General features: G+C 28.9%; 1 protein-coding gene and 2 long non-coding RNA genes across 32 annotated transcripts in view; all 3 read left to right on the forward strand.

The window, feature by feature from the left end:
• LOC108003038 (serine/threonine-protein kinase mig-15) overlaps positions 1–10,780 on the forward strand; it is a 30,608-nt gene extending 19,828 nt beyond the window's left edge. For 18 of the 27 annotated variants that reach the window (XM_062080409.1, XM_062080422.1, XM_062080411.1 and 15 more), the window contains 6 exons: positions 3,247–3,399; positions 6,107–6,320; positions 6,397–6,617; positions 6,711–7,028; positions 7,106–7,405; positions 7,488–10,780. In XM_062080409.1, the coding sequence (XP_061936393.1) occupies positions 3,247–3,399; positions 6,107–6,320; positions 6,397–6,617; positions 6,711–7,028; positions 7,106–7,405; positions 7,488–7,571 (1,290 nt within the window). In that variant the 3' untranslated portion in view covers positions 7,572–10,780. The remainder of the gene's footprint in view (positions 1–3,246; positions 3,400–6,106; positions 6,321–6,396; positions 6,618–6,710; positions 7,029–7,105; positions 7,406–7,487) is intronic. The other 9 variants (XM_062080416.1, XM_062080426.1, XM_062080428.1 and 6 more) reach the window with 1 other exon arrangement.
• Positions 10,781–11,853: 1,073 nt separating this feature from the next.
• LOC133666781 (uncharacterized) overlaps positions 11,854–26,781 on the forward strand; it is a 63,615-nt gene continuing 48,687 nt past the window's right edge. Inside the window, exon 1 of the long non-coding RNA XR_009831426.1 lies at positions 11,854–13,325. This is a non-coding gene — a long non-coding RNA (uncharacterized LOC133666781). The remainder of the gene's footprint in view (positions 13,326–26,781) is intronic.
• On the forward strand, positions 21,777–25,920 carry LOC108002988 (uncharacterized). 4 transcript variants are annotated; one of them, XR_009831418.1, is made up of 3 exons: positions 21,782–23,974; positions 24,143–25,752; positions 25,845–25,920. It is a non-coding gene; the product is annotated as an uncharacterized LOC108002988 (long non-coding RNA). The 4 variants fall into 4 exon arrangements; XR_009831421.1 differs by having other exon boundaries at positions 24,143–24,682; positions 24,976–25,920; XR_009831419.1 differs by having other exon boundaries at positions 21,784–23,974; positions 24,143–25,294; positions 25,378–25,920.

A 26,781-nucleotide genomic window follows, 5' to 3' on the forward strand; every position in this document is an offset into this window, starting at 1 on the left:
AATTATTATTATTAAATTTGAAGATTTTTTTATGCGTAAAAGACATTTGTGATGAAATCAATGACGATTGATTTTTAGGTTAAATGTTGTTTCGCATTTTATTTAAGTCAATTTCGTATGAAATTAATTGATAGTTTTCTCGGTACACAGGGTGAATAAAATTGTGTTGCTCTGGAATCTACGATCGATCGTTCGAATTTGTCATTATTTAAAAATATTTCATTTATATTTTACATATATCCTTGTGAAAATCTTACGAGGATATAGCGATCAAGTGTTGTTCTGTTACTTTCTTGCATGTACGATTCTAGTTAATGAATGAAAATTTTTCGATAATTTTTTTCTTTTTCTTTTTCTTTTTTTTTAATTTATTTTATAATGTTAATATAACATGTCAATTATTCAAAAATGTAATGCATGCATATTCAAGCTTTTCAATTCGAAACAGTTTTACAAACAAACGAACAGAGCGATACTAATCGTTATGTGAATATTCTCTTAAATATAAAGATTATTCTCTTTATATCTATAGAAAAAATAAATGGGAAGAAAGGATGGGAATGGAAACCATTAATTCAGTGCTGTCCATTGAAGGTACATTAAGTAGAGGTATTTATTTATATATTCCATAGTTACGTAGAGTGACGGTGATATGCTTCGTAGTTCAAGAAATGAAAATGGCTTATTTATTTCCGAGATTATTTATTTTTTTAGGATTTCTAGATTTTACAAAATTTATGATTTGGATTTAAATATCAAATTTCAATGCAATTTTAGAAAAAACAAATGACGAGGATAACGATATAAATAAGATTTAAGAAGATAAAAACAATTTTTTTTTACGAAATAATTGATACAAGTTTCTTTACTTAACAAATTTTTCTTAATATAACGTATAACATATTTGAAATTATAAACTTATATAAATCAGACACGTAACTAATGTTTTAATTTCTTTCTCTTAAGATAAAAAATCAAGATAATTTTGATTTTCTCGTGAGTGAAATTTGGACAGCACTGCGTTAATCATCGATATAAATTTTATAGGTTTATTCCGTTAACAATATCTTACAATTATTTGAAAAACGTAAAAAATTGTGATTATTATAAAAAAAATTCATCTACAAGTAAAGAAAATGGGAAATTATTATGTGCAAATATGTGTGTATGTGTGTGTATGTTAAAGAAGAAATTTCAAAGAGTATAAACTGCTATTGCGTGTGTGCGTGTACACACTTTTATGTTACATGTCAGATGCATAAATGTATATTTAGCTTGCAAAGATTTTTGTGGTAGTATTCAAACTATAAAATCATGATTGAGACTTTATTGTCTTGCATGATGCTTAATTTGATTTGATACATGTGATAATATATGTTTTTTATATTGCTATATCGCAGCATGTGCCAAGCATGCTTTATTTATTTATTTTTTATTTTTTTTTTTCAATTCAATGTGTTTTTTTGGGCATGGTATGAAATTGTGTTTTCAATTAATGTTAACTTTATAAAATCTCTACCATATAATTGCAGAAAATTGACAATTTTTTTGTGTGCTTCTGCTAAAACACTTGACGCTAGAATTATTTGTTATGTGTTCGCCATACGATCTCTGATTTTAGCCAATCAAATTACACGCGTAATAGATTTTAAATAATTGATACTATGATAATTATACATAAAAAAAAAACGAAAAAATAAACGAAGAACTCGTTATACTATTTATTGTCAATTTTCAAACGTACTCTTAATTTATGCGTGTTTCATCTCACCAAACGTATTTTTTGCGATCAAGTTTAACTTTACTTTATATCTCATCGAATTTTAGCCGTACACGTGACTGTATACCAGATTAGCAGTGTCATTCTTCTCGTTTATATTGTGCTGGAAAATAAAGTATATACGGTGACAGTAAGATGTGTAATATCTTAAGTAATGTGTATATTGCGTTAAAGGATGATATACATATATATATATATATATTTAGTTTAAAATAATTAAAACTATGAACGCAATAATTAAAAAACTCGAAAATATAAAATATGTACAACAAAATATTATATATCACCTTGTTGCACGCTTTTTGCTAATGTTACGAATATATGTACAAAAATCACCCTCAAATTGCTTATCCCCTGCTTCCATTTATTATCTTAGAAAGTGTGTACTTTTATATGTTTGTTTGTTTGTTTGTTTTTTTTTTCTTTATATAGAGTAGACGAATGAAAACGAAGAATTTTATTACGAATTCATTCATGTTAATTAGCGTGCATGAATTTCATTTAGATTTCGAGTAATATTTTACGTTTACAACAAGGGAAAAATGTACAACTCACGCGTTATTAAATTTTGATAAATAAATTTTGAAAAATATTTCTCAAAAAAAATAATCGACTCTTATATTTTTTTAGTCAGTTGTCATTCGCGTCGAAGGAGTGAAAATAATCCTTAAAATTTGAAGTTGGAAAAATATTACAGCCGATAATAAAAAATACGTTTCAAATTATTTTTCTAAGAATTATTTTTCGTATAAATTTTATCATAGCGTGTGAGTTAAAATATTTTCTCTTGCAAGTATAAAATATTTTTTTTATCGTACGAGTACTATTGAAACTCGAGTGTTCAAGTAATCCATTCATTTTTTATATTTATAGATATTTTTTCATCGATATATAGACTTGTTAAACTAATTAAGTTACTTTATTTAGTGAATTACCTTACTCTGTTGCTTCCTTGTGCATTTATTTATTTTCTTTATTGTATTTTTTTTTTCTTTTTAAGTGTTTCGCTTGTCTTCGATCAATTCTCTCTTCTTCACCCCATTTATCCATAATTTCATCATTTCTCCTTTCCCTTTCGTTCTGTATTCTTCTTCTTCTTCTTCTTCTTTTTCTTCGCCTATTACTCAATTCGATCTTCAAAATATTCGTTGATTTCATCGCTTGTTTTTTTTTTTTTATCAAAACCTGAATTTTATTCTACAAAAAAACTCTTTTTTCTATAAAAAACAAAACTCTTTTAGAGTTTCCTACTTACTACTTTTCATATTTAATAGAAGAAGAATTTGAGCAAAAATTTAAGATCCACTTTAAATTAGTAAATAAAATAGATTTAAAAAAAAAAAAAAAAAGAATTCAGGTTTCAAATTTTCAGCAGATATTTTTTTTTTTTTCTTTGATTCTTTCCACTATTTTCTTCACGTACTAACATCGGCTACCACTTAAAATATTAATCCATGTTTTTGTAGAATCGAGAAAGCGGTGATCGTTCGAGAGGCGGAGGCAGCGGTGGTGACTTCCAGAGGTCGGATTCATCCCCTGGATCTCGACCAAGCTCCGTGTTACCGGATCTCCTCACCTCGTCACCTGGCCAACGACAGGACAAGACAACAAGTGAAGAGGTTAGATACATATTTTTCCACGAAAAAAAAATGTACATAAACATACATTTCTTTCCATTCTCTTTCTATATTTTTTTTTTTTTTCATCTTCTCCATTTATATGTATACGCGAATGTGCAAAATTTCCACGCATTCAGACTCGTTTCACAATGTTCAAATGCTATCTATAAATGGGGATCTCGTTGATTGTCCAATGATCGCTGATTTTTTTGTGTTACTCTTCATAGTGTTAACGTGTTCCACGCGTGTCCCTATGACCTGTTTCACACGACATATTATATAATATCTATAAGAAAATATTTACATAAGCATGACAGTCATCACCACCAAGAGATATTTTAAGAGAGAAAAAAAGGGTGAAGAAAAAAAAAAAAAAGATTCTGAAAAAATGTTGACAAAGTACGGTATTATTTAGATTAAAAGCAACAGCATAATTGATCGCATTTCGAGATCTTGTCTTTTTCTTATTTCATCATTGTATAGTTTTGCACCTTAAGATCGATCGATTTTTTTTTTCTTTGCTTCGCTTTTGATGCACTTTCTTTCTTTCTTTCTTTTTTTTTATATATATATATATAAATAATAATAAATATTTCGAAAGAGACGAATTGAAATTGTTGTTGCTTTTATTTCATTTTTTTTGTAGTCATCGATAGCGAGCTTTAATATGTGATTCATAGTTTTTTTAGTATATACGATTGGTATAGGAAAGTATAGAAGTATGATAGATATAGGACAAGGGTCCATTTTTTAAATATTGTTTTTCTTCCATTTTTCTAATATTGTTTCGATTATTCTTACGATATAACGAATATTTACAATATTCTTTATCTTAATGTTTCAAACCGAATATAATTAAATGTAGTCCAACTCTATACATAGTTCGTTAATTCTGTTTAGAGTTCCTCAACTTGTAGAATATCATTTCGTTAATGGTGGATTATTCCTTTTTTGATTTTGATTAGTTCGCAATAATTTTGCAAGGATAAATTATTCGAAAATGATGTAATTTTACAATATGATTCCATACATTTTAAGGAAAAAAAATAATAAAAATAATAGAGTTTTGGCAGAGTATCACAATTCTCTCATTGCTTCTAATATTTTTATTTTAAATTTATCGATTTATATTTATATTATCGCTTCGTTTTATTTTGCGATTTTTTTTTTTTGTATTATACTTTAGACTAGTGCCTGCCAATGACTGATATTTCTCAAGCACCTCTTTCACCTTTCTGTTCTAAAACTTTGTTGAAGTTGGTAGGACATCTCACGCGTTTCCACTTCTATGCTCTCCGCGATGCAATCCCGTTATTTTGCTTATAAGGAGAGAAAGATGTTTGGATATGAACATCTTGGATTTGGAACAGAATTTTTCGCACAATAGAACACACAGGTGTTTCTAATTTTACACAGGGTCTTATGATATGTCCCATGAGGATCGATTCTAGATAAGTAGAAACGAGTATAAAAGTTGATATCGAGCGAAAGTGTCGATCGAGGCTTATTTATCGATTTTTAGACGAAGCGAAAAAGAAGAATAGAGTGTAACGATTTTTACTAATTTAAAACAAAAGAAAAAAAAAATACGAATTTATGATCAATTGTTAGAAATTATTAAATCATTACACTATTATATGTACTTATGTTTTTTTTTATTATGCGCAAAAATCCGCGCAAAATAGTCCCATTACGTTTGTCAGCGTGACTAATTAAGGATTCTGTTGTGTGTTGTGGGACGCGTGGGAGCTCTAATCCGAAGAGCAAGGCCCTTTCTACTGACCATCCCAATCCCAATACTAATTATCATGTAAGTATTCATTCGATATCGAATTTAGTTCAGTGTTGCTTTTGCCTCCTCTTATAGAAGGATATTATCTCTTGTGTGCAAAGGAAACAAGAAAAAAAAACGCAACGAAATTTTCTAATTTTTTTTTTTATTAATTTTTTTTATTTTTTGTTTTTTTTTTATATTAACTATTCACCGTGCAACATGCATGGAATGACAAACATTCTTATTTATTATTACTTCGTCGTACACTCGTTTTGGTTTTGCGGGTCCTTTCCTTAGAATGGATATCTCTTAGAATGGAACCAATCTCTAATTCAAACATTATTCACATAGCTTCTCTTTCCTTCACCTCTCCCTTTCTCTTTTTCTTTTTATCTCTCACTTGCTTGTTCACTTTTTCATCCTTCTTAGGTTTGTGATCTGTCTTCCTTGTTTATTCTAATTTTTTATTATTTCTTTTATGTTTCTTAAACTACATCAATTTTAGATTCTTGGAAATGTATAAAGGAATGTATTGGAACTTAAATCTTGTTTTGCTTTCAAGTAGTATTTTTAATATTTTTTTTTTTTTTTACATTTATTTGTAGTATATGAAATATTCGTTAATATACATATATTCGTTATTTGCTTCAAATTGTCTTGAAAAACTTTTGTGTTTCTATAATTTTAATAAATATCTTCTATTTCTTTTATTGCATGTTATCACCTCATTAGATATATTTATATTCTATTTTTTATTTTAATCAATATATTCTATCAATTATCGTACTTTGTGTCTTGATTGCATTATCAATTATAATAACATATATATATATATATAAAACATATATATATATATATTTCTTAACGGTTTAATTTCTATTCTATTCTAGTTTCATATATTCCAGTTTAACTTTAAGATACTTTTTGTTGCAGTATCGGCAAGCAGTTAAATCACCACAACTACTTGCACATCAACAGAAACAGAGATCTTTCTTGACCTTTGGATTTGGTGCGGGACCAGCTAGAAGGGAATCTCATGTAAATGTTAATGTGACACCGACCAGTCATGACCTTACATCTGATACACCTGAAATACGCAAATACAAGAAACGATTCAACAGTGAAATTCTTTGTGCTGCGCTTTGGGGTATAAATGCATTACATGAATATACACATACATATCTTCTTAAGAAGACTCTTAATGATCAGTACAATATTTGCAGGAGTAAATTTATTAATTGGTACCGAAAATGGCCTTGTGTTATTGGATAGAAGTGGTCAAGGAAAAGTATATCAGTTAATAAGTAGAAGACGATTTCAACAAATGGAAGTTCTTGAAGGACAAAATATTTTGGTTACAATTAGTGGAAAAAAGAATAGAGTACGGGTATATTATCTTTCTTGGCTTAAGAGTAAAATTTTGCGAACGGATGGACATAGTGATGTAAGTTTTATGTTTCTTGATCTGTTACATATTATTGTAATTATATATTAAATTGCAATTAATAGATATTAATAGTATTCGATATTATTGTAGCAAGTTGAACGGCGCAATGGCTGGATTAATGTTGGAGATCTTCAGGGTGCGGTACATTTTAAGATAGTCAAATACGAAAGAATAAAATTTCTTGTCATTGCATTGAAAGATTCGATAGAAATTTATGCTTGGGCTCCGAAACCTTATCACAAATTCATGGCGTTTAAATCGTTTAGTGAACTTGCACACAGACCATTACTTGTCGATCTTACTATAGAAGAGGGTTCTAGATTGAAAGTTATTTATGGTAGCGCCGATGGTTTTCACGCTGTTGATTTGGATTCTGCTACGGTTTATGATATTTATCTGCCAAAACATGTGAGTAAATAATATTTATTAAAATAATTAATCTTTATTCATGAATTTATTGTCGAAACATTTGTTTTTAATCATAGACTCAAGGCCCCATTTGTCCACATTGTATCGTTGCATTACCAAACAGTAACGGCATGCAATTACTGTTATGTTACGATAATGAGGGTGTATACGTGAATACTTATGGTAGATTATCCAAAACCATGGTTCTTCAATGGGGTGAAATGCCCACTAGTGTTGCATATATCGGTACAGGACAAATTATGGGCTGGGGTAACAAAGCTATTGAGATTAGAAGCGTAGAAAGCGGACACCTTGATGGTGTGTTCATGCACAAGAAAGCTCAACGGCTCAAGTTCCTTTGCGAGCGTAATGATAAGGTATGCGTGAATATTTGCAATGATATAATTTAACAATTTTTTAAATGTATTTTTAAATATTTTTACTATTCGGTTATTTTAGGTATTTTTCTCGTCAGCTAAAGGCGGAAGTGCGTGCCAGATTTACTTCATGACATTAAATAAACCTGGCATGGCTAACTGGTGATCCCGAATATGGCCAAATCTGGCCCTCAAATTATCTTTACGAATAAGGACACAAAATCTTTCTCGTATATCGAGATACGCATCATCGCCATTCATGTTAATTCGTTTTTCACTGCCAGGATTTAAGGCCATGGAAAGCAAGCAATGTTCATATTGGAGTCAACAACATTATCAATATCATTTTCAATCTTATTACAATTGTCATTATTATCATTATTATCGTCGACGTCGTCTTCGTCGTCGTCGTCTTCTTCGTCTTCTTCGTTATCATCGTCGTCGTCGTCGTCGTAGGCGACGTCAACATTGTTATCGTCATCGTCAACGTCATCACCATCACTATTACCATCATCATCATCATCACCTCCACCATAACTATTATCATTTTTATCCACAAGACCATTATAATCTATATCGATATGTTTGCTCGAGTAATTGCACATTAATAAAAAAATATCAAACATTCAATAAAATATCTCAACAATATTTTCAATTGTTTTTGCAAAGTTTACAAGCGAATTTGTTATTTTTAAATAATTTCGTACGAAAATTTTTGTCCTTTTTTAACTATTCATTTTTCGTTATGCAACTTAGCATATGAGAGAAAAAAATGGTTCCTTCTTTACGGTAATATGCCTCTCGACAGAGGAAAATAAATAAGAATAAAATATATGCACAAACCATTATTATACCGAGTAATAATTCATTATGTTTTGCCAATATTTGAATGTCATTATTATTAAAAAATTTTTTTTCATATTTAAAAGGTGTATTTAAATAAACAAAAAAAATATATATATATATCATAAAATAATTTTAAAGTCAAGACGAATGAGTCCAAAGTAAATCGAATCTTCCGAAATAACTTTGAAATTGTATAAATAATAAGTTATTAGCGATTCGTAACAGAAATTATTATACTGTATTGTTTTAATAAGTGCAAAAAATTGTGCAATATCGATGCTTTTATCTATATAAACAAAAAAAAAAAATTTTTCGTAATAAGTTTGTAACAAGTGGCTGAATTTTTCTATGGTAATAAAAGAAATATGAACTGTCTCGATAGTTGTAAGTGCAAATACGCGAGCAAAATGCAGTGTGAATGGATTTTTGCGATTTACATTTCGAGAAAGAGAGAATATAGAGAGGACGCGCGCGCAAATTGAAAATAGGAGCAATGTATGCAAGGGGGTGTGTGTAATGTATGTTTTTAAAACTAATTTTTGATTGAATGTATTTTTTTTCCACATTTATAAAGATTATTATAATTGACGTAATAATATCATTCTTCGAAAAGATTTCTCCCATGATATACAGTTAAATGTAATCGTACATATTATTGCATCAAGTTTACATAAGATCTTTTAAAATGGGAGAATAATATTGTTTTTAACAGTAAAATAATAGAAAAATAGCGATGGACTAAAATGTTATAACTAAAATTAGGAATAAGAAAAATAATTACTAATGTTATTAACTGTATAGTTTGTAGTAATCGATGGATTCGTATGTCCTACTTCTTGCAATTTAAGATAATGGCGATGACGATAATATCACGACGATGTAATTTGTGGCGTTGGATAAATTGCATTTTTACGAGTAGATTTATGTTAGCAGTTTTTGAGACGTAAAGTGATAAGGTGCAAAGAAAACATTTTTCTATTTCATTATTTTTTCTAAGATTTAATATACTTTTTATGTTTAACTTGCACCCTCCTCTTTGCGAAAGATATTCGATCGAATACAGTCGCATATTTTTTATAAATAATCATAGAAACGCGTTCAATATTTAAATAAAGAACAATCTTGATAAGGCGATATGCATAGGAAAATAATATTTTCTTTTTTTTTTTTTTTATTACTCGTTCAATACTGTACAAATTAATGATTATTATTTATCCATAAATTCATAATTTAATGGACAATTTTATTGATCGAATTGAATTATAAACGTCATACGTTAAAATTGTGGCTTTAATTATTAAAACATAATTATATGTATATCGCAAATATATTTTATAATTTTGAATAAGAATATTTTACACAGAACTTTCCACTAGAGATAATTTTAGTTTGAATAGTTCTATGTGTAATTTAGATGAGTTTATTTTCAAACATTTTCAACTTCGTATCAAATTTAAATTGAGATAAGAATCGTTATGTAATTTAACGTTAACTTTTCTTTTATAATTGCATTGAATCATTAATATAAATCGTGTATAAAATATTTGTTACATATAATAAGCACTTCGTCTAAACTGTTGAATAATTGTAAAATTGTAATTTCATAATATGAGGGTGTATACGTGTAAAATTATTTTTTATTGCTTAGAAGAGTAAACGTTGAATATTTGGTTGATGTATTATTTCAACTAAAAAAAAATAAAAAAAATCTGCAGCAATAATGTATCAATTAGGGCAAGTTCTGAATTCTGATAAAAAAATACTTAATGTACACTCATTTATTTATTTGTACATAAATAAATATATGACGTGGTATGTGATAAATGATCAATACGTCATACTTATTTATTTGAATGCGTTTCAAAACATTTTTACGATGTTCTTGCATATAATGTTTAATTTCTAATGATTTTTTTTATTTTGAACATCGAAACATCGGAAAAAACGCATTCATAATAAGGTTAGATGCAAAGAGGAGGACATCTAGCTAGTGCAACGAAAGACTGTTTTTTTGAACGAGAAAAAGAGTTTCTATTGCGCTGGGATGGAAGGAAAGGAACAGGGAGTGATAAACAATTGCGCGCGCGCGAGAGTATGCGAGTAAGAGAGAGAAAATAGAATTTTTAGTGAATGCTACACGTATGGACGGTCATTTACAAATAATAGGGATTCCAATATTATAATGATAATATTGCTACCTGTAACGGATTCGCGGTTTAATTTCGTGCAAGAATTCCTCTTATTCTTTTCGTCACTTTCGGTTCCTTTGGTTAATACTATGTTCCATCCATTATTTTTACTTTTATCATCTTGCACATTGTTTCCCAAAGATGGTAGTGATGATTTTTTTTTTTTTTAATATTATATTAATTATTACTTTTATAGTTTATAATTGCATTATTGTTGCGATTATTCTATCTATCCGTACGCCATTATGACCATCAGCATGGTATATTATGATTACAATGATTAAAATTACTACTATTATTACTATTAGTAAAGTCAAATATACGGACAATTTGTAATTGATACGTTAGCAATTTTTTTTCGTGTATCCTATATATCATAATTAGTACGATATATTTCCTATAGCTGTTTGTAATAAAAAAATTTGCAAACTTTTATAGTAATAACAGAAGAATTGAAACAATTACAATTATTAATTTCAAATATGGAAAATACTTATACTTAAATAAAAGGAAAGTTGAAAGATAATGGAAAGAAAAATTCATACATATAATTAATTATTTATAATTTTTATTTGTTTATAATTTTCATTGCGATATATCGATTGTTATTATATATTCAGAGGGTTAATTGAAAAAGATAAAAATTTATAAGTTATATCAAGCTATAGTATTTTTTTCTTATATATAAAAATAATCTTAAAATAATAAATTTTAATAAATTAAAAATAACATATAATAACATAAATTATAACATTAATAAATAATTCTATCCATCCCGTAATTTCTAATTATGCGCCAAAAGTAAAGATAAGAAGAATAAAATAGTAAGAGAAGGACAGAGATAGAATAAAAATTCTGAAATCAGCGCCATCTTCAGAGTGCCGTAAATGAAACTCAATATATAAGGATAGAAAATAATAAGAAAAAGATAGAGATAAGAATCAATCATCAGTGCCATCTCTTAAGAGCCAGGAGTACTTATAAGCAGGATAAAGTAGAATAAAAGAATTGAAGATGAACGCCATCTCTTGAATACTTTTATAATTTTTATAATGATTCTTCTATTTTTGGTATCTAAGAGATGGCGGTAATGATTAATTCTTACTGTATCTCTATCCTTCTCTTATTATTTTCTGTCTTTACTTTATATGTTTCATTTGCGGCACTCTGGAGATGGCGCTGATTTCAATATTTTTACTCTATCTCTATCTCTCTCCTACCATTTATTCTCTTCGTCTATACTCGTCCATAATGAAAAATATGCTCGAGGATATATTTGATTATATGAACCGATATCTGATTGACTTTATCGTCATTTATGCTACTTTTTTTAAGTTTTTATTTAACATTTAAATTCATTTTAATAATATGTAATATACCGTGCTCTTTATTGTACTTTTTACAGATGGGTCTCGATGCGTAGTCACCTCCTCGTTGGTGAGACCTGGTAATTGGCATCTTTTTCCAAAGATTTTTAAACATTTGATTTTAAATAAAATTTTATTCGAAAGATTCGAAAAAATTATATTGAAAAATATTTATTTTTCGAAAAGTGATGCCAAGCTAAGAACTACGTATTAGTTTAAGTCTAGATCTCATAAGATTTCTTTTGAATATTTTGATCATCTATAGATATTATATGCTATGCGCATCCTTCATTACACATTAGGGTATTATACTAAGGATTAGATGTAATTGCCAATTTGTAATTAGATAATTTAGATAACAATGATCGTCTATAATATCGATCTAATACACACAAAGTAATATTGCATTCCTGATTTATTACATGCTAACATGTTAACATCAATGTTAAATTTAATTCGATACAGTTTTTGTTTCAAAGTTCAAAGTTTTGAAATTATAGTCAGCTAGAGTTTACTTTTTGTTAAAAACAAAAAAACAAAAATCATGACAAAATATATTAAAAATATATGTTTATTTGTTATCTAATCTTTCTCAAAATTTTCACGTTCAATATTTTTCCGATTTAATCGAATGCACTTTCCCTCCTGCCAGTTTTCAAACACGTACATACGTGTCTGATTTAATCAGATTCTTGAGAAGAAGCTTACTTCGAAGCTTTTACATCATCATTTTCGAATATTGTCCTCTCGAATTATTTTTAGAAAAGTGAAATAAAACATATTAATCTCGGGATGCAAATATAGGACGTGAAATATCATTTGAACGATCTTTTTTTTTCTTTTTTGTCCAAAAATTCTATAAAACGAATAACAACTTTGGAACACATGTTACTTTGATGTAATATCCGATGGTGTATTACACGTGATCGATTTTTTTTTTGAAATATATTTTTGATTATTTATTCATAAAACTGACATAGGATATCGTTTTTATTTATTTATTTTTTTTTAATTTGTTCGTAATATAATTTATCAAATACACGGATAACGGTTGAAACAAATTATTATCGTAAAATTGATATATGTAATATTTCTTTGCAAAGTTAGCATATTTCGTGTTTTTTTTTTCTTTTTTAAAATCACCTCATCAATATTTATAATTTCATCATGTCAAAATATAATTTATCAAGAATATTTTATAAAATATTGATACGAAAAAATATTCATTTCCATGCGTGCAAGTAAACGAGATGATTTTGTGCAAAGATACTATTGTTCCATCGGTCTAATACGTCTTAACGAGTTGACGCAAGTACCAAAGTCAACGGATCGAATTATCCGCAAGCTTACGTCGAAACCACGCTTCGATCGGTTGTTTATCCTGGACAATGAGCTACCAATATCAGTTATAGGGGCTGTTCAGGGATATTAAACGATCAGAGGGTAGAAAATCCATGGCAGGATGTCATGTGATAACAACGATGCCTCGGAATATACGGAAAGTAGTATACGATTACGGTAGGAAGCATGATTATATATCGTATTTTTGCATGGCTATGATGAAAAGATCGTGCAAAAATAAATTTTGAAATGGATAAAATAGAAATGAATAATTCTATTTATTTATTTATTTATTTTTTTTTTGTGATTTCACGGATAAGATTTTTCCGAATACAGTTTCAGCAAGCAAAGTAAATTCTAATTCTCTGTTTTAAAAACATTTTTCGAAATAAATAATTAAGTGGATAATTGCAAAGGTTCAAACGAGACACTCTGTATACGTATAATTTGATACTCTTTTAAAATTACGCATAGAGCATAAATTTTCAGTGAGGAATAATTTTTAGAAGAAAGGCATTTTAGCGTTTCAAAAGAGAGTGAAATCCTGTTTGCAGTCACAGTTGTGATTTTTCACGCGCCAATGTCCCTTTTAAAGTAATAAATAAATTATTGTTGCATAATATTTTCAGAAAAAGATGGAAAGAAAGCCTCTCTTACTTTTTTAAATGGTTTCTCATAAAAGTATAATTTTCAAAAAGAAAAAAGGATAATTTTATTAAATTTATATAGGAAGAGTTTTATTCAGAATTTTTATTAAATACACATTATCCATGTTCCAATAAAGATATAGTATTTCTTTTTAAAAGAAATGTGAATTAACCTAACCTAACTTATCTAACCAACTTTCTTGTTTCAATGAGGATGCAGCATTAAAAAGTAGTTGTTTCAACGTGGACGTGACTTTGGATTTATCATTTTAATTTATCGCTGAATTCACAAACAAAACGATAGTTACGTACTTTGTTTATTTTCATACTTTGGAGAGAATTAAACGAAACGTTGTTATTTAATTTCAGTATATTTTTCTCGATAATTATGTAAATTAGCTGTATTTCGATATATCTTCATTTGTTATTCTGATGCATATGCAAATTATATTATTTATATATATGTATTAAAAAAATCATAGTATCGAGATATCGATAAAGTATATTAACGTTATGGATATTTGATATTGCACGATTTCTCCAAAATTCTCTAATTGCATCGATCTTTGCATAATATTCAATATACATCCAATTGGATAAATATAACCTTTATTGAATAAGTATGTTGTCATCTGTTAAGGATTAGTAAACATGTATATATTTATATACATAAACATTTAATTAACAAATTAACGTGTTTATTAAATAAGATATCGATATATCGTGCGGCTAATGATACAATTGCACGTGAAAAAATAATTCGAAAAAATATAATAAATTTTTTTCATTCAAAGATTCGAAAATTGAATTTGAAATACTACATTTACAATTGATATTTGATTAAAAATATTTAGGCTGATTTTTTCGAAAACATTCTTAAAAAATATTCATCAAAGAAACAAATGTCATTCTAAATAAACTTTTTATTTATTTTCATGCGTAAAACTTACCGATTATCCTCTTTCATTTCATTTTATTGTGTATTTTCAACGTATTTTTTCACATAAAATAATTTTCTTTCCGAATACAAATATTATAGGTCCGGCACCTCTTGTGCAATAAAATCTAAAAAAAATTAAAAGAAAAAAAGAATACTTCACAATTTAATTACTTAATTCCAACTAGTAAAAGATTCTAATTATATTAAATTGCTTTTCCTTGTCATCTACATATTTCAAAGCGCGCGAAGGAAAAAAGCGCAAGAGAAAAAAATTGCATGCCTATTACTTACAATGACCTATAATTACATTAATTTATCTCGAAATCAATTTCGAAATTCCCCTCTGGAAAACCTTTAATGCGATCAATTAAAAAAAAATAACACTTTAGATCCACGATCCGAATAGCTTAATCAATCCGTGTCATAATTAAGAGTTATAAGGATAATAATGCAGTCACTCGTCGTCTATTCGTCGAAGAAGCTTAAGCACGTAGTAGCCTGTGGCGATAAAGCGACAGTAGATGCGGTCAGTGTCGAGAGCGAAAGAGGAAGAAGGAAGAAAGATGAATGCGAACGAACGATTGGCACGCGCGCACTTTCAGGCTTTGTGCGCATGAGACAAGGACAGAGCAAGTGGCGAGAGAGAGAGTAAGGTTAGGGAATAAGGACGAAGCGGAGCGAGGGAGAGGGAGACAGAAGGTTTGTTCCGTTCCTCGAAGCTAATGGCACGCGAACAAGTATAGGAGAATGTCTGGATGTACTATGTGCGTGTGCAAAAGGGGGATACCTGGGGATCAGAGAGGGTCAGAGTGGATCAGAGGCAGAGTGGCGGTAGAGCTGTATCGATGTCCGGGCGCGTTCACCACCGTCGGCACACACGCTGTCGGTATCCTGCAAACGACTAGCGCACGCCACCTCTCCTCCCCGCACACGTTCGTGGCCAGTTCCAGCTTTCTCTTTCACTAACATCACACCGTTGTTCCCACTACCACCAATAACGGCGCTACTATCGCACCATCGTTGAAACTGCTACCCAACCTCCTCCCGCATCTATCCCCTAACCTCTTCCTTCCTCTTTCGATACTCGTAGAAACGTTCCTCGCGTTCAAGTCACTGATCGTAATTTCGTCATACGATTCCGTACCGACGATCTGTTATATGACGATTATATTCTTACAATTTTTTTTTTAAATGTTTCAATTTGGAATTTATTTGAGAAATGAAAGGGAATAAAAATTGAAATATTTAATTACTGACGAATTGTAAATGTCTTATACCTTTTACATAAGAAAAAAAAAAGTAGCTGATTGGATATAAAATATCCGCTTTGCAATGTGTTATGAAACGCATCGTAATTTTGTATGTGTAGGTACACGTGTAGATTTGTATCGCGAAATTTACAGAGCAGATTTAAGTCCCGGATTCGCAGGAAAATTCTCGAAATTTGGAACCTATTAATACGGTCCAATGACAGAACCAGTGGCAGTCTTTATCGCTATCCACCGTTGTATCTCGCGCCACGTGTTAACACAATCGTTGCATTTCGCACCGTGGCACATAATCTTCTGGCATTTAGTTATTTTTTGCTATTTTTGTACTTTTCGGCTTTTCAACGTGAAAATTTTCTATGTAATAGTATGTAATAATATGGCGTAAATAATTAAGCTTTAGAATATAGAGAACAAATATAGGGAAAATAGCGTCAAATTTTTCTTTAATTTAAAAATTATCGATTAAAAATGACCTTGTTAAAAATTTTATTTAAAATTTCGATTTATATTAATCGAATAGTACAAATACATACATAGCCAGATATATAGAATATATAGAAAATATATAGAATATAATATAGCTACGTTTTAATCAAATATAAAGTAGTATAGACTTATATTAATGATACAAGAAGTAATAATATAAGTTAGAGATATCAGATTAATATAAGCATGTTTTAATCAAGTAGTACATATTAATTAAGTAAGAATCAGACAAAAAATATCATAAATAATTAATCAAATAAAGAAATATATCTCAATAATACAAGCATATTCTAATCAAGTATAAAGTATAATATAAGCTTATATTAACGAAACAGAGAATAATATAAACATGTATTAATCAAACAAGAAATAGTATAGATACATTCCTCAACAAATTCTAGTACATCAGAGATAGAATTAAAATTTTAAATAAAATTACTTCAATAAGTTACTTAATTTATTGTCGAATAAATTAACTGTGACTAAAAACGATCAACAATATCAACTATAATAGCTACGAATACATTATTCGAAATTTTAATTAATTTTTCAAATCAAGTACAATACACACACACACATATACCATATTATCCCTAAAAATGAATAAGATCTAATTTCTTTGAATCTCCTCTTGCAAAATCCTCGATTTTCGTTTCTCTTACGACATTAACAAGTAACGAAACAATTATCATCCCCACCCCTTATTTATATTCCTCGAACACGGTCGATTAAATGTCGCGAGGAAAAATTTCCTTTTTTACTTTTTTCTCCCCCTCCCTCTTTCCCTCTCTCTCTCTCCACCGATTCTCGACTACTACTCGGTAACGGGTGTGATTGGAATTTTCGAGTGAGCTCTCCTCTCCTTTCCTCGACGAGAATGGTTCAAGAGGCGTGCTGCAGGACCCTCTGGACGACCAGAAGGGAAGATCTTCGAAATTAATGAAACTGAAATTCAGCCCGGGGAGTTTCCTTTCAACGGAAATCAGGGAAATGTCTATCGATCTTGGGAGTCGCGGATTCTCATCGCAATTAACGAATCACGAAGACTTTACTCTTTTATGAGTCGAAACGAGGAGGGATCCAGCCTCCTCGGCCAGATGGAAAGGGACGAGATTGGGGGGAGGGTTGATTTTCACGTGTGTGTGTGTGTGTGTGTGTGTGTGTATGGAAAATTTCGCCTCCTGTGTGAATCGAGGTTGGCCGAAAGGGGAAATGCGAAGCAGAAACTAGTTGTCGCGGAAATCGATTTTCCACACCCCCCTCCCCCTTCTCCCATTACCCAACGGAATTCGTAACTTAATATTATTCGACGTTACCATTCGCGCGATTGTTACTTAACAATGACTGTATCTCTCGATGGTCTCGACTCATAGAGAGAAAGAGAGAGAGAGAAAGGATGGAACACTTCCTGGTTTCGTATCGGTTCTTGGAACCACGTATTATTGAAAAAAGTTATCGGTTTTTGGCCTTTTGGCATAGCTAAACAATTTGGAAGTGGCTCGAGTGGATTGGCGGTCTGGATAAGATAGATCCATTTTACGAGAGTGGGTTTTTACAGGAAATATTTTAAATTCGTTAAACAAATTTGTCATGGTATGGTAAAAAGTTTGGAACAGGTTTTCGATGCATAGGATTATATATGGAACATTGAACTTGAAGATAATTACTATTTCATTCACATCAATGATCAAAAGTGAGGTTAGAATTTTATAATTTTAAAAAAATTGTTTCATCGAAAAAATTGGAAAATGTACATTTTGTTGAACGGTTAATGTTAAAAAGGGAATTGTATTGAATAAGGAAAAGACAGTAGGAACGGAATAATAACGCAACATCAATTATTTGATTACACCGTATTCAAGTTCCATCAAACTATTACAAACTCTCTCTCTCACCATTCTCTGACTTCAATTGTCGATTCTTAACTAACTTGGAAACGCATTTCCTCCGACCATTTACCTTTGCATACGTACGCCATTTACTCTATTTCGCTATTTCTCTCTCTCAACTAAACAGAAGCATTCAGAAACGCGTCCGTTCGAAGCGTTGAGTGGTGGTGCACCCTTCGTTCACACGATAGTCTCAAACACTTGGCTCAAATACCCCACTTTCACACCCTTTAACATTCTAACAGTTAAGTAGTTTTGATTCCTATACTGGTCAAAATATTGCTCGAATACTGTTCGATCAAAAATTCCACATGTTTTACAAGAAAAATTTACGTTTCGTTGATATTTTTTAATATTTATATATTAAACAATTATTTCACGTTGATAATACATTATTTTGTGCACAACAATGATAAAAATTTTATAGAAACAATAACATATTCCATAAATTCCTATTTAATCAAAAGTGAGGTTAAAATTTCATAACTTCAAAAAAATTGTTTCATCGAAGATCGCAATTAAAGTTATATTTATATATTTGAAAAGTTATTGGTGAATTTCGCGTTGATAATTACTATTTCATTCACTTGTATGACCAAAAGTGAGGTTAGAATGTTATAACTTTAAAAAAATTGTTTCGTCGAAGATCGCAATTAAAGTTATATTTATATATTTAAAAGTTATTGGTGAATTTTGCATTAATAATTACTATTTCACATCAATGATTAAAAGTTTAGAATTAATAACGTATTCCATGAATTCTGAATTTGATGTGCTTGAGAATGAGATTAGAATTCTATAATCTTAAAAAAATAGTTTTATCGAAGATCTACTATTACAATTAAAATTATTATCGACACGAAAATAAACAAATAATGATATTTAGATGACAAATGATAAAAAATAAGATAAATTTGATATGAAAACGATAAGCAGTTTCTTATTCCAAACTTTGCTATAATTGCGTGGGAATAGGAGATGCAACGCTGTTCGACTCTGGAATTTAGGAAGCCCATTCTATTTAATGTCGTGTTTTGCAGGATGTTCCATAAGCAAGCCACAGCTTTAAAACAATATAAGATAAACAAAAATTTGATCGAACTCTGTTATTAAATCATTTTAAATGATATCGTTCTCACTTCTTTTTTCAAACGAAAAATATATTTTCTTATATGACAATCGATATTTTCTTCATATCCCTCTATTTTTTAAAAAAAGAAATGGATATCGTTTAAACTGGACAAGAAATTTGTCAAAGAATTCGAAAACTCGTGAAAAACTGGGTGTAATTCAGTCAGAGCTTCGATACCCGATTCAATTATTGAATTGGACGTCAGTTCTCGAGAAATTCTTTCAGAGAATTTATCATCAGAAACTCTGATGAAAATGTAATAAAGTATAACACAGATGATCATGTCAAAATAAACCTAACCTAAATCGAATGCAATAAAGCATGAGTTAATATAAAATTTTATGATATGAATTGAAGAATAATGGAGGAATGAAATTGCTATAATTCATTAAATAGAATTAATAAATTCGAAATAAAATTTTATCAGTTATTTAATCTAACTTTATTACAAACAATATACATTTATTACGCAATATAAAAATGGGAAACACTTTTACGTACAATTTTTCGTCTTCTATTCAGATTCATCTTAATCGAGAAAATATCTTTTTCCCAAAAAATTCTTTCAAGGATTAGAGAAGATGATTAAAATTGATGAGGATTAAAATTGAATCGAGATAATTCGATTTATTTTTTTTCCTTTGCCTTCACATCGAAATTTCATCGATTAAATCGTAGAACTCGATCGGTCAACTCGATTTCTCGAACCTCGTTCTCTAAGATTTGTTTCGAGGACACATTGCACGAGAAGGGGCAAGGTTGCAAACGTATGCAAATAACATTAGAGAGCGTGCTGGAATGAATTGTAAATATGCGCTGGGTAATGGATTGCGATATTATTGTATTCGAAACGGACATATATTTATTCGAATTACGTATCGTAGAAACATAGTGAAAGTGAGGAACAATATTTTGAAAATATCCCGTGAATGAGAATCGATAAATTTATAAATATGAAATGAATTTAATCTCTTTTAATAATTTTTCGTCAAATTTTCAATAAAAAAATTTTCAATAATAATCAATAAAATAATTTTCAATAATCTTCGAAACATTGAAGAAAGAAAAAATAATTTAAATTAAATTAAATAATCAAAAAAAAAAAAAACCATTTTTTATAATTCATACAAAAATTCTTTTACTTTTTTTTTATACGCAAAATCATCTTCTTTGATATACTAATATAGAAAGAGAACATCTTGCATATATTAGTTTCTTTTCCAAAAAAAGAGATGCTTGTTTCGCAAGCATGGTAACAGGTGGCGACAGGTCAGATGAATGTTCATGAATACTAGTCATAATGTAAGATTCTAAGTTATTCTAATTTACTCGTGACGAAAAAAAAAGGAATTTTTATTTCTTCTCAGGAATAAATTTATTTATTCGTTATCTTTACAAATTACGCGTGGAAGGATTTGTTTGTTTATTTATCTCGATTCGCATAGCGACTTTAAGGGCTGTAAAGCCCGACGTAAATACGAGCGTACAACCTAACCTATGGTCAGTGGCACGAAGTCACGTAGCCACTCGGTGTCAAAGGTTTGTTGAATTCTAGGCACAGAGAGGCGCATCGCGATTCGTCCCACTCTGAGAAGTTCCTCGAACTCTCCCTGTTACGTCAAAGTAGGCCACCGAGGAGATTTTAGCTCGTGAGAATGCACCGCTATCTCGAATGTACCTCCTCCTCGGTGGGTGTCTATGAAAATTTCTTTCGTGTGTAAAAAAAAAAAAAAAAGGATATCGAAAATTCGATCATTGAAAATCGAAGTAGTATAGGCGCGTTTTATAGACAGAATAATACGAGCAAATAGATATAAAATGAAGAACGGTACGAGCGGATAGGAAGATAGGAAGTATAATGTAGCTAATACTATATTATATTATAATAATTTAATACATATATATTAATTTAATTCATGGATAGAAAAAATATTAATATTAGTCTATAAATAAATAAATTTGAATAATTAAAAAAACATTCTTTAAAAAATAATTTTAATGCATCCAAAGATTGAAATAATTATTTAAATATTGTAATTTAAATGTTATAATTTAAATATTAATTTAGTATTATAATTTTATTAGATCCCTTTCTTGAATATTCTAAAATTTTTTCCTTCTAATGATATTGAAAAAACAACTCCAATTAAAATCATAATTATTATAAGTACAAATTAATTAAAATTCAAATTATTAACTAATTATTAATCAGAGAATAATATATGTTAATTAAACAGAAAGTGGTATATATTGCATGTGGAAATAGACAGATAATATTATAAATATTATATAATTATTAATATTATATGTATTACAAATATTATTCAAATATTTTAATAAGTATTAAAATAATTCTAATTATTGAGTGTAATAGTAACTTTATTTGAAAATTTTTTATTTGAAAACTAGTTATTTTCTCAATAAGTTCAATATCTAACTCTATAGTATCCAGTAATAATATAATAAGTAAACTATTAATCAAACAGAAAATGAGATACATAGTACATTAGTCAGTCGAGAACTATTATTGAGAGGTACATAGTAATGAGACAAGAGAATATATATAGGCATATGGTATTCACAGATAGTAATATTAGTCAATCAAGAAATAATATAGACAGAAATTAATCAAACAAAAAATAATATAAGTATATTACAAGTAAGTGTTTATATTCAGATAAATAATAATAGCATATATTATGTACATATATAGACAGAATAATATAAATATATATTCATTGAGAAAAAGTAAGGCATATTCTAAAAGCATATTCAAACAACAAGTACATAAGAATCAGATAATAAATATTATAAGTATATATTTACATATTCATGCAGAATAGTATATTAGTATATTAGTATATTAGTATAATACAGAATAGCAGAATTGTTAAAGAGTGAGATATATTCTAGTCAAATAAAAATCAAATAGAGAATATTATAGATATGCTGTTCAAACAATAGCACTTACTAATCAGAAATAAACACAGACACATTAGATATTATAAATATATACTATTCAAACAAATGATAATACATATTAATTAGACAGAAAGTAACATATATTATATATTGAGCATAACTTAAAAATTTCAAATAAAGTTACTTTAAGTAATTATTTATTAAAATGCTTGAATAACATTTATTCATTTATTAATCAATAATGGGTAAAATTTAGTAGTTGAAGTTATGAATGAAGTTACTTATAATTATAAATTATTTCAATATATTCTTCAAAAGATAATAATAATTGCAAATAATTGTAATGGCCGAGATTATATGAAAAGTAGATCGATAATAACTAATGAATAATTACTTAAAATAACTTTATTCGAAATTTTTAACTAGTTACTTGTTTAACAGATTAATGCCCAACTCTGTTCGTTGGCCATTATAGTTGATCCGTATAATCTCGGTTGTTTGCTACTACAATTATTTGCGATTATTATTATGTTTTGAATATAAATTATTAAAATAATAAAATAAAGTTATCGAACTTTAACTTTATTCGTAACTTCGACTATTAAATACGATATACTATATATCGCATATACTAATCAAACGACAAGTAGCGTAAGCAGGTAATAGTCAGACAAGAGGTAGTATAGATCCATAATAATAAGGAAAAGAGTAATACATGCACGTTTTGCACGAATAGGAATTGATAATAATAATGTTTGATTAATTAATCATTAAAATTATCTTATATACTGTTTTATTAAACACACATTAATTATACTGTCTGACAAAAATATCTTCAGAATAGCCCTAATATTTCTTTTCCTTATCTTTCTAACATAAAATTCGTTATTTTTTCGAATTTGCATCATTGTCATTGGATATTTTAACGAATTGTCTTTGGAAGATACAAATTTCACATTATTAACACGGTTATACCTCTTTAAGAAATTAAACGCAGAAAGAATTAGTTTTCTCTTTAGAGAAGTGAAATTAGTGAAATCGATCGGATCGGATAGGTTAGCAGTGGATGCTTTAAAAGTGAACAGAATTGTGGGGGAGGCATCGATCGAGATACGGGCTTCCAAAGGAACAAATTCAAACCTCCCAATTATCGGAACAGATTGGCCAGAGTTCCAAGTGCACGCAACTTGAGCCTTGATCGGGGTGAATATCGAGCTGGAACGATCAAACAAGAGGCAGAAATTGGCGCAAATAGGTAACGATGGACACGTCCATTCATGATGAATGGATTCGTTCGCACGTGAATGAATGGAAGATAGCACGGGAAGAAGGATTCAAGAAAATTCTCCCGGCCCGGCTTTTAATCTACTGTGTAAATCATCAGTTTTGTAACCACCTGTGCAAATGTACTTTCCCTCTTTCGCAAATGTACACACAAAATGGTGGAACAGGACGGATCCGAAACTTGGAAAATAGATCAGAGACAGATTGAGAGGGATAATACGCGAAATATTCGCTCGATTGGATGAACAGGGACAGGTATGTGCGTGTGAGAATATAATTTGCAAAATTGTTTGTCGTATTATAATTTTATTTTAATTATCGTATCACGATAATGATGATAAATATTTGATTTGGATCATTTTCGGTATATATATATTTTATCGAACTGGAACTTTTTAATCTTCTTCTTGGTTTATTCTTCAGTGACAGATCATCAGTTTTGAACCTGTGTATGTGGAAAGAGAGAGAAAGAGAGGAAAAGATGAACGTTGAATCTATCCTAACATTTACACAAGATTCTTCAAATGCTAAATTTATACCTTCAGCAGCTTTTACCCTACGTTTTCCAAATTTAAACTCATGAAAAAAGATACGAATCGTCAATATTCGTAATGTGGAATAATTTCCACGATATATATAAGTATATATATATATTTTTTTAAATATTTCAAAGTTAAAATCGTGATTATTATTTATTTAAAATTAATTTAAAAATCTTAAAATCGTAGATGGATCTCATCTGTGTGTGTGTGTATTTCGTATATACGACGTTAATAATAATTTCTAAGTAACTAATATTTTATACTTGCAGAGTTTCAAAGATGGTGTGGTGGAATAGGGATATTGATATCGATACGATGGAAAGAACGAGATATATATATCGGGTCTTCTATATTGATTTATCGATATAATCATATTTTTCTCGTTGCCACAACGTGAACTATCTTTTCATCTATGTCAAAAGTTATTTTCGTTTTTTTTTTTCTTTTCTTTTTCTTTCTTTCTTTTTTTTTTCCACCAGAATTTTTTCAATATAAATTCCACCGTTTAATGAGAATCCGTCCCTTTTCTTCGTCTCGTCTTTGCTATTTTATTTAAAAAAAAATGCATCTCTTTCGTATATCCTTTCATAAACACAATTATGTTGATATTACGGTGTATTGTTTTGAAACTATCTTTTATTACGATTCTACGATTTTAATTCGTGCATAATTTGATGTAAGATTCTAACATATTTATTTCTACGATTTATTTAGAATTTTAAGATTGGTCTTGAAGAAGATATGCCGGTTATAGTATTGTATATCGATCTATCGATATACTTGTGCACAGTATGAGGGAGGAATTACATACGTTTGTGGCTTAGCTACTTACATTTTAGACGCTTTGCTCCGATTCCTCATGTAAATTGCGTCGTTTCCGGTTGACGGATCACAGTCAGACGCTGCCTCTTCTATGTATAAGACACGCTGCAATCGATTTTTAACCCCTTTCGTTCTCACGCTCACCATTTTCTTATTTCGGCCCGCCTTCAGTTTTCATCAATTTCCATTTTAAACATTTCAAAATATACTGGTATTTATAATTTTTTTTTGGACAAACTTTGCAAATTTAACATTATTTAACATTTTAATCAATGGACCAACTTTCCTTTTCAGGCCAAATTTTGATCCATTTAAACCATTTTCAAAATGTACTAATATTTATTAAATATTTATTAAATGTAATAAGTAAGTAGTATCTATAATTCTTTTTTTTTTGAATAAACGTTGCAAATATGTTATTTAACATTTTAATCAATGGATCAACTTTCATTTTCAGGCCAAATTTTGATTAATTCTGTTTAAACGTTCCAAAGTGTATTGATATTAATAAATATATCATTAACTTATAATAAGCAATTGTTATTTATAGCTTTGTTTGGTAAAACATTTCATTTAATTAATGGACCAACTTTCATTTTCAGGCCAAATTTTGATCAATTCCATTTAAACGTTCCAAAATATACTAATATCTATTAAATATTGTAATGAGTAAGTAGTATTTATAATTCTTTTTTCTTTTGGATAAACGTTGCAAATATGTTATTTAACATTTTAATCAATGGACCAACTTTCATTTTCAGGCCAAATTTTGATTAATTCTGTTTAAACGTTCCAAAGTGTATTGATATTAATAAATATATCATTAACTTATAATAAGCAATTGTTATTTATAGCTTTGTTTGGTAAACATTTCATTTAATTAATGGACCAACTTTCATTTTCAGGCCAAATTTTGATCAATTCCATTTAAACGTTCCAAAATATGTATCATTTATTAACTAGTTATAAATAACTAGAATACTTTATAATTTTTTGGATAAACATTGCAACTATATTATTATATTTTTTAATACCTTTTCTTCTTTATTTTTGAGTATCTTGAAAACTAAATTTTGATCAATTAATTTTTAAAAATATATAAACATTAATAAATATATCTTATTTAATAATCAAATTACAATAATTTACAAATTTTTCTTACATAGAAATATTCCAAATATATATTATATATTATTATTTAATTGATTATATGATATATATTATTTATTTTTAATTCTTTAATTGATCAATATGACTGACTTCGTAACCATTCAATACCAAATACGTATTTTCATTTCTTCATTCATTCGTTCCATTCATCAATTTCATTTATCCTCAAATTTTTTCACTTTTTTCGCTTATTACAGTTAATTCAACCTCCGTCTTCAATGTGTACGTTTACGTCACACAGTTATAAACGATCTATAAAATAAACAAGGAAACACATTTTACATTTACGAGCAAGCTTTGACTCTCGAACGTTCGAAACACTTGGATGGGCGCTAATTTAAGGAAAATGAATTGCCTTCATCGTTAGCTTTTCCCCCACGCCATACTTTCCTGCATCTCTGGCAAATTAAGCTTTTGAACTTCAACTTAGTTTTTGCTCGTTCAGCCTTGGAAATATATACATACATATATATATATATATATACACATATATAGAACTAAATGCAACTTCAATCTTTCCTTTTCGAT

The sequence above is a fragment of the Apis cerana genome, linkage group LG10, assembly GCF_029169275.1.
Source record: "Apis cerana isolate GH-2021 linkage group LG10, AcerK_1.0, whole genome shotgun sequence".
NCBI classification, from domain to species: Eukaryota; Metazoa; Arthropoda; class Insecta; order Hymenoptera; family Apidae; genus Apis; species Apis cerana.